This window comes from Ixodes scapularis, unplaced genomic scaffold, assembly GCF_016920785.2.
Source record: "Ixodes scapularis isolate PalLabHiFi unplaced genomic scaffold, ASM1692078v2 PGA_scaffold6__148_contigs__length_123643588, whole genome shotgun sequence".
NCBI lineage: Eukaryota > Metazoa > Arthropoda > Arachnida > Ixodida > Ixodidae > Ixodes > Ixodes scapularis.
In genome coordinates this window covers 20,448,781-20,458,441 of record NW_024609881.1, presented here as the reverse complement: position 1 = coordinate 20,458,441, position 9,661 = coordinate 20,448,781, and the positions used below count along the sequence as shown (strand labels likewise).

At 49.0% G+C, this 9,661-nt stretch overlaps 1 protein-coding gene across 1 annotated transcript; it reads right to left on the bottom strand.

The window, feature by feature from the left end:
• Positions 1 to 858: 858 nt before the first annotated feature.
• Positions 859 to 6,943, bottom strand: LOC115331897 (solute carrier family 22 member 7-like). Its single transcript, XM_029994161.2, has 2 exons — positions 6,287 to 6,943; positions 859 to 1,920 (listed from the first exon to the last, which is right to left on the bottom strand). Exons 1-2 carry the CDS (start codon positions 6,941 to 6,943, stop codon positions 859 to 861), a joined length of 1,719 nt encoding a protein of 572 aa, XP_029850021.2.
• Between the last annotated feature and the right edge of the window lie 2,718 nt (positions 6,944 to 9,661).

Genomic DNA, 9,661 nt, shown 5'->3' with positions numbered 1-9,661 from the left:
TTCACACGGGCAGCATAAAGGCACCTTTAACACAGGTCCCTTTGCATTCTGCGTATCAGCCTGCGGTCTTGGGTCGAGAGCACACTCCACGTGCGGAGGCTCGTGAATTTATTCATCGTAGAGAATGAAGGCCTTTGAGCTAGAGGTACCTCTATCATCGTGTGAATGGGGTATTAGATATTCGCGAATGCCTTCCCCAAGCCGCTCCAGATATAACTCGTTTTCGATTCTACATCCCTTGTGTTTTGCGTTCACCCATTCAAGAATCACGTTTGTTTTAGCAGAAAAGAGTTCGTCAAATTTTGGATCAAACAGCGCTACTTCTACGATCGCGTATCGCCGTATCGTGTACTCCTTCATTTTTTCTTTTTTCTTTTGTTTTTCTTTTCTCGTCAGCGTGCACCGAGACCTGTTGTCGAAAGTGCGACCGCTAAATGCGTCTGATAACACAGACGCCCCCTTTCGGCTCCCCGCCGTTCGTGTAAAAGCTTGAGTCGGTGAGCGAATCGCTCTGTTTCCACCGATCACTGACCTCACGCACAACCCTGCCCGCAAATGATCCCCCGTGTGAATACTCCTTTAAATGTATCATGCCCCTCGCTCAGCTCGAAACGCCAGTCGTTGGTCTTCCTTTAATCCGTTCAGACAATGAAAAGGACGATCTTTGTGGGGCTTCCATTTTCAGGCATTTTTAGTGGCAGAAAAGACCCTAAGCCTCTTAGCTACAGAGTCAGTGCGACCAGTTGGGTCCGATACCGTTCGCCATTCATTTTGATTGAACTGGTTCAAGGAAGACCCACGACTAGTTCTCTAAGCACATCCCCACGTTACACACACCCCGGGGACTTTCTGGAGTGCCTATCGGTCAAGTTTTCGAGCAATGCATTTCCTGGGAACCTGTCTTCTCTTCTTCTTCCGCTTCAGCGGCGAGTCCAACCTCCACTTGTTTTCTTGCGCAGCTTCCTGGCCCTTGTCGGTTGCACTCATCGCCAACGTCTCAGGCAACGAGAGGACCAGCAAACCAAAGGTAAAGAACACGACCGCGTTGACGAGCATGGGGATCAGCCTGTCCATCGGAGGATCTAGAAGCAGCAGGGCGCTGAAAAGCGACGCTGAGACACCGCCTAGGCGCCCGAACAGGAAAGCGCCGCACATGCCAGCGCTGCGCACCACTGTCGGAAAGACTTCAACGGTGAACACAAACATGGTTGTGAATGCCACTTCCACCAGGAAAGCGGTCGGGACCGCGACTTTCGCGAACGCCAGCTCCATCCCCAGAGCCACCAATGCCGCCAGTGACGTCAGCAGCACGGACAGCCCCAGAAAATAGGCCGACATCGGCTTCCGGCGGCCGTAGCCCCTCAGGACAAAGTAGTTGACGGTCTGAGTGAACATGTTGGCGATCCCGATCATTATGTAGAAGGAGACGGCACCGCCTCCGAACGATTTGTATTGAGCTATGGTATAGTAGCAGTTGAAGATGGCCCACCAACCACCGAAAACAATGAGCGTCTGGGAACGCAACGGGGGTGAGCTAACGATGTTGAAAATGGTGGGCCTGGCGGTGAACCCGTCACGCGAGACGGCGCTCTCCTTGACCCTGAAGTACGCTGAGCGTACCTTGTCCAGGTTCCGGAGTCCGTTCTTTCTTGCCGCCCAGAGGATAACCCGCTCGGCATCCTTGAACTTCCACGAAGTGATAAGCCAGCGCGGAGACTCGTCTGTTAGTTGGTAGGTCAGCAGCAGCAGTAGGGTGGGCGATAGCACAACAAGCTGCATTGCTGACCAGTGCATCGAGGTCGTGCCTATAAGGCCGAGCACCACCGTACCCAGCACCAGGGGTACGCAGATGTTAAGCATGCAGAAGAGCATGCGGTGGTCTTGCGGAGTCACCTCGAAGAGCAGCACGGTGCTGATAGCCTGGAGGGATACGGGCATCGTGTATGAAGCTCTTCAACGTTCCTGAGGTACGGCACTTCGATGCTCTCAACATACCAATAGACCATTCCAAAAATACGCAGCTCCTCTCATCGTATTTTCGACGTACTACGGCAAATCGATGCACGAAGCGTGAAGGAGAACAACTGAATAGAAGGATGATTCATGCTTGTTGAGCATTTTGTGATTTCAAAACGCAAAAAAAGAAACAAGAAAAAAAAAACAAAAAAAAACAAAACAAGACAATAAAAAATTAGGGTACGTTTCGGCTTTTCGATCTGTTACTCTTTTTTATGTCTGGTTTGGTCTCGCAGTGGTAAGCTAGAGGCATTAAGCACCTTCCAGGACGTACAAAACGATCGAGCCGGCCCGAACAGGCATTGGAAGGGTTCCACGATTTCCCGCGCGATGCAATATGGGAATGACGAGTGGTTTTGCGGGATTTTTCGGGAAGGTACATTCTTAGTCCTCCTTGAACCCGTTCAGTCAGTGATAAGGACGAGCAAGTTATATGTCCCATTGGTAAACATGACTTGCACTGCTGCGCGTGTACCTCGTGCACCACATACTTCGCACAACTGAATTTGTTTTTCTCGGCAAGAACTACAAGGAATGGCGGTTGGTATGGTTCGATGACATCAAGTGCGAGACATGTATGCAAGAGACCATTTGCTATATTACCCAAGCATTAAGGAGAATGCAGGTATTGGTGCTCCACGCGCCACACGCGCATGCCTTCCCCGTATAAAATATTCCAAGTAAATAAGCAAAATAAAGCGTTGAGGAACGCGCGTGCAAGATGCCATTTGTTTTAGGTATTTGCTTTAGAAAAGTCACAACTGCTGAGGCCAACGCGTGAGGCGCGTGGAACATCAGTTCCTGCATTCTCTTTGATGCTTGGTTAATATAGCAATAGGAGGTATTCACTGGACGCCATATTTGATTGCGATGTTTAGAGCGCATGCTCAGAACGAGCTCACATTAATATCCTGCTAAGACCGGCAAATTTGATGGTGCTAAATGCACGCTCCAAAAGAACTACGGAAGCTCGCCGTTAGCATGCGCTCAGCAGCAGCGCACACGGATATGGCCGCCAGTGAATACTCCTTATAGGTCTATTGGAGCCTGCGCTACGGTCGCCTTCTCATGCCGTTTTACAGGTGAGAAATATTAACAAAAAAATAACTTCAAAATATTTATGTCCTAAAGCTGAACACTAATGAGAAGTAATCCTTGACGGCAAATTTTTTATTAAATCCAGACATGGCAGGGAACAACTACAACAATTATTTCACGGAATATTGCGGTCGAATAATTGTAGTTTTTCCCTGTCATGTCTGGATTAAAAAAAAAAACTGATAACAAATTTGCCTTTGCGCGTTCGTTCTTGCAAACAAAAAAGTCATACAATTGAAAATTCCGGCGTCTCCAATCCACTCTCAACTCATACATCGTCTTCCGAGTCACGTGCTCAGTGACGTATTTCCGGGTGCGCTCACGACACGTTCTTTTCCAGAGCCGACAACTCGCGCGTCCTCTGCTTGCAATTCACATGGTGACCTTGAAGGTTGGCCTGAGCGGTGTGGAGAGGGGGAAAAAGAAGGGAGGGAAGGAGGCGAAAAGCTTGCTTTTCCCTAAGGAATTCCGACTGGCATAGTAGCAAGGGGACGAATAGTCAAACGAAGAGTCGAGAAGAATAGAAATGCTCAAAGGAGGTATGGATTCTGTTTTTTATTTCAGGGAAGATTGCGCCCCTAAAACTGAACCATGTACAGCTTTGTCGATGATATAAAGCAGGGGTGCACAACATCCGGCCCGCGGGCCGCATGCGGCCCGCGGGCACTTTCTGTGTGGCCCACGGCCCGCGGCTTAGCTGAGCGCAGAAACCGCCCACCGTGTCATTCAATGCACTACGGCCGTTGACTTGGCAGAAAGCATTCGAACCCTTTGACCTACTTTTCTCAGAGTCTTCTTTTCCGTAGGAAGCTCCGCGTCCTGGGGGGGGGGGGGGGGGGGGGGGGGGGGGGAACTCCACTTACAGACATACGTGCTCCTAAAACTCCGTTTTGAGAGCACGTATGTCTGTGAGCAGACGTTCTCACTGCTGACCCTCAACAAGAACCGTCTTTAACCTTCTGTGACGGACATGTCACTGTGAGATGTGCTGCAAACGGTAACCAATGCGGTGACGCCAGATATTGAAAACCTGTCTGCAGCAAACAGGTGTAACGTGTCACACTAGGTGCGGCCCGCGCAGTTTCCACTAAAATTTTTTTGGCCCGCGTCATTTTTGAGTTGTGCACCCCTGATATAAAGTTATGGACGCATTCACACATGTTGAAAGGAAAATATTCATAAGATATACCATTTGATTGAGCACATATAGGCACATCTTGCTAACTTATTACACTGCACCCAGGTGTGCGTCACACCTTATTTTCTATTGCTGCCAACCCGCGGCTGCGAATCGCAAAATATTCCCGTTATTTGCTTTGATATTACGCTACTTAATTGCGATACACTAGATTCTCATTATTTTAAACTCCGAAATGCGACACAATTTGCTTAATTTATCAGAAGTTTATTTAAATACTATAGAAGCGACTATTATTATTTGCCATACGAATCGCTTCACATACAAAACCGATAGCTGATGATTACCTCTACATAGGCCTACTGATCATAAGCAGGTATGATAGACATAAAACAATTGTGAAATGCTTGACATAAGTTTATTTATCCCTCAAAAATTTGGTTTATAGTGCACTGTTTAGACAGCGCATGACAACTGAAAACGAAATTTTGGTTTGTTCATCAGGCCAACATGTTGTCTAATGTGGACTATTAGTCGGGGGACACATGAGCGACGAATGGGCACCGAGTGGCAGTTTTCATAGCAACTTGCGCTTACGCCGTAACGTTGACGTATTCCGTACAGCCAGGTCACAGCGTCCGCGCAAGTTGCTATGTGAATTTCTGCGTGGTGCTTGTTTTCTTAGCTCATGTGTGCCCTGCCCCGTTGAGTATGCGTCTTAATGAGCACCAGTTTACTGTGAAGAAGCTACTCCCCCGGAAATACGCTTTGTGGGCGTTGTCACTCTGGAGTACACCCGTGCTCCGAAATAAGAGCACTCAACGGGGCCGTGAGAATAAAAAGTATGAATTAAACGAACACAACGTTCCAAGTAAGCGCTCATGAATACATCAAAAAACATTGCGGGACAATTCAAATAATAAAATGTGTTTAAATTAATCGGATGTGCCAAATAGCCAGGCGGTTTTTTCTCCCCATATTTGCAAGATAAACGTTGTAAAGAATTAAAAACTCCAAACTCTTTACAAGTCATAAATATTGCATAGCCCCTTTAGACAAAACAAGTCGCGAATTTTTCGGAAGCGCCTTGTAATAATAGCTGCATTAGAAACCCATCAGTCATTCTGCTACAGCCACAAACCTTGTGTTCATATAGGAATATGGAGCGAAGACATATTAGTTAGATGGTGTTGTGTGGTGTGTGCCACGCCCTGGAGTAGCATAACTTTCAGTAAGTTCTCTTCTTTCTTTTGTTTATAAATTTAGTTGCCAGTCAGCGCTTGCGTGTCGTGCATGTTTCTTTCCTCTGCCTTGTCATCAAATTGAAACAATCTGAGTCCAAAGGGCGAGAAGCGATATATCATTGTCTTTTTGTGCGCTGTACTGTTCACCTGCCTTAATCGATTAGAATAAAAAAAAACGTCGTGATATTACTATCTAAAAAAGTGAAAGAAGTTTACAACTTCCTGTAACGCCGAATTAGAGCGCAGCTCTTGAGGAGGAGGAGGGAAGGGTACTGGGGGAGGGGGGTCACGTGACCTAGGGGGTCACGTGACGATGCCGATGTCGATGACGTCATCAGTAACGATGATGATGCGGATACTGAGGACGTCATCAGTGACGACACTAATGACGTCATCAGTGATGATGACGATGACGATGCGGATGCCGGTGACGTCATCAGTGACATCACTGATGACGTCATCAGTCATGATGGCGTCATCGCATGGTCATCGTCATCAGTGATAATGACGATCACGATGCGGATGCCGGTGACGTCATCACTGACGTCACTAATGACGTCATCGGGGGCCACGTGACCTTGGGGGAGGGTCACGTGACTTGGGGAGTCACGTGACTTTGGGGTGACCTTGGGGGTCACGTGAACTTTGGGTGACCTTGGGGGTCACGTGACCTTGGGGTGACTTTGGGGTGACCTTGGTTACGCCGACGCCGACGGCGACGCCGCTCAATCCGGGAACGGGCCCCCTAAGAGCTGCGCTCTAAAACGGAACCGAGCACCCCGTCACCAACCTGAAACGTGGTGATCGATGCAGACGTGAGAAGCTGCAGCACCGCGAATTCGACCAGTGTCTCCACAAGGGACGTGGCCACCCCGGACAAAACAAGGCCGAACAAGGTTAGGCCGAGGACTGCCCTGCGCCCGTACTTGTCGGCCGCTGAGCCCATGATGGGCAGGAGCACCGATCCGCCGAGTGAGTACACGAAGCGGAGCGCCCGGAGCAGCCACTTCCTGTCGCAGACGAGGCTGAAATCCCTCACGATGGTGGCGCCAACCTCGTTGTCGTAGTTCCAGCGGTCGCAGCTGACCTCGGTCTTGTTGTCCGCGGGCGTTGGCATCGGCGGTTCGTAGCGGGTGCAGCTGCTGAATCGTCCGTCCACGTCTTTGGGGATGCTCGTGTTTTTCCACTCGTCCGCGGACAAGCCGGCGTACTCGTCGGGGGGCTTGCACCAATGGGCCACAGGACGCGACATGACGAGGAGCGTCTGGCTGTGGACTACATTCATAAAGAACGAGACGATAGAGCAGAGCAGCGCCATCCTCTGGAACTGGCCATAGCCGTAGACGTGGATGTCCTCTTCAGTGCGAGGGACTCTTGGCGACGCGCTGCGGATATTCCCCAACTCGGTGTTTGGGTTGGCGAGGTTATTGGCCTTCAGGGTCGCCATTCTTTTGGACGGGGATCTTCGGCGGCTTTAACGCAAGAGTCTTTTTGCCAAGTCTTCGTATATTGCAGCCGATGGAACGGATAGGTCGTCGAGACAGTTGAGACACGAAAAACGAGCCTTCGCGTGCGCTCGCGCAAACCTCCTTGCGTTTTCTTTCATTGGCAATGATGATCTTGAAGTAAGACGTACACACGCTATTTGCGTTTTGGTTTCCATGGTTTAAATGTGTTCATTAGATCATAATCAGTGTACGAAAAAGTCATCAACAGTGACCGCAAAACGGTTTGAAGCCCGGAAATTTTTAATGTTTTGAGCCACAAAACTTGCGCCACAAACATATATTTAGGGAGGATACCGCTGGTCACTCAATGGGCAAATTCCGCTACACAAACCTGATTTTCAGGAATGCACGAGAGTATTAATTCCTTTGGCGGTTAATTATGAAGATATACTGAAGGTTATGCGGCCCCACATCATATATCGCACTCATTATCACAACTTATACTCAGGCATTCATTTTACGTGCTCCAAGCCTCTCTGTGGCGACTGCGCCTTACAAGCACAAATAAATATATACCTACGTAAAATGAATGCTTTAGTTTTATGCGTTACATCAGTGAGAGCGGTTGTGTTCCTTGATGACACGGGGAAAAGATCGGTGCTTGCAAGTGCTGCCGAAGCAAGGTCCTGACGAACAGTAAGAATTAATGACGTGTATAATAGGGTGTTTAAATGCCCATACACACAGTTGTCTTTTAGTGCGTTTCACTGCGCTGCCTGAAGAAACGGAAACGTGTAACTAGCACATCCGTGCTTCGTATGAAGCATGGAATTCAATTCAAAGAGTAGCTTGGCACGCGACATACGAAGCAGGGATGTCCTGTTTTTTCGCAGCCACAACATAGAAACACCGAAACGCCCCAAACGCAAATCTTATGCGCGTATTGAAGAGCGTTACCATTGCCTACCACAGCCGCGGTGTACCACTCCTGGTAGTTGTACCAATGTGTACCACTCCATCTCGGAATACCCCTCCCCACCCGTGGTGAGGGTATCACCGCTCTTCCTTCTCCCACATTTTCCTCCTGGGAGGCGGCCCGATCCGGCACAGAGCTCGGTGACCAGCAGAGACTGGTTGAGCGAGCCCGCCGAATCTGGGTGGCCAACGGAATACTGTACTATACTTCGTTTCACCTTATGTGCGAGCGAAGGCAAAGCTGGAAGCGCGAGCACGAATGCTCCGTGCCTTCAGGCTTTGCTCGAGCGCGCGAGCTGGGCAGAAACGCAAAAAGCGCTGGTCTCGCGCTTCTAGCTTTGGCTTCGCTCGCAGATAAAATGAAACGAAGTATAAGAGCACCGACCAGAGATTGCAAGGTCCTTTCACTTTTTGAATATTAAAGTTCACGATGATGACTATGATGATAGAGCATGCTTCGAAGTAATAGCGAGAGCTCCCGGTTGTACTTTCGCTCTTTAAAAATGAACTAGTCCGTGTAGTGTCGGTTTATGGACCGCTTGATGCAGTGAACGCTTTTTTTTTTCAAGTCTTTGATACGAATCTTGGACACGCCTGGAAAAGTCATTCTAGGCGGGGACTTTAACTGCGTGTTATCTAGCCGTAACCGCTCTAACCACGCTACAATAAGCCATTCGAGTGCAACTAAGCTGAAAAGCGTGTTAGAGCAGCTTGTCCTGGTCGACGCCACAAGCCCGCTGAAATATTTTTCTCTTCGCTTCACGCATTGGCAGGAAGCATTTCACGCCCGCCTTGACAGACTTTACCTGTTAAGCGAGATGCTGACTGAAGTGGAGGTGTATAATGTTGACGCGATCCCGTTTTCTGGTCATGCGCTGGTCTCCTTTTCTCTCAAGTCTGGAGCGAAGAAGCGCAGCAAGGCACGTGATGGAAGCTGGAAAATGAGCATGAACATTTTACAAGATGAAGAATTTGCTTCAATGGTGAAATAAAATATTGAGGTGCTAATCACTGAAGCTCCGGTAGATGGGCCTGCGTGTGGAAGAACTTCAAATTGGACTTTAAGGAATTCGCAACTGACTTTTCGCAGAAGCGACAGCTCGAGCGCACGCGAAAGAAAAGGGCGATGGTCCAGTTAGAGCCACTCTATATGGCGGCGTACCTGCCGGAGTAGCGCCACGCTTTTCCTTGTGCCATCTCTCACCGCGATTGGTCACACGCGGTACCATAACAACGACCCGAGCTGGCTCGGATCACATAGCAATTGAGTGACTATTTGTCACGTGACCTCGCAAGAGCCGTGATGTCTCCAGTAAGATGGCAGCGCCCAGAGCAGATGGATGCGAGTCTGTTTGGTGCGGGGAGTCGTCATATGCCGCTGCTTGACGACGATTTTCGGTTTCTTCGTGCTCTCTGACGCAGGTATAACGTGAAGTTCTGAAAGAATGAAACTTTACACCTTGTCTGTGCAATATTGCTCTGGATATTAGCACGTGTGCGACAGCATCAGTCATTTCGCCGTATCGGCGCTCGGATTACCGATATGTTCGAGGATTGATAAGACTTTTAGCATGCTTTGTTTGAACGTTGGAATGTCTGAGAGTCGATGGGAAACGTGTCCGTCTCATGTCGGTCCTTGGGGAAGTAGCTACAGCCCCAGTAACCATGTAATCACAGAAACGTTTAGCCAGGCTCCCTCCTGCTCTCTTGACATGTTTTGCTCATCGGCGATTTTACGATAT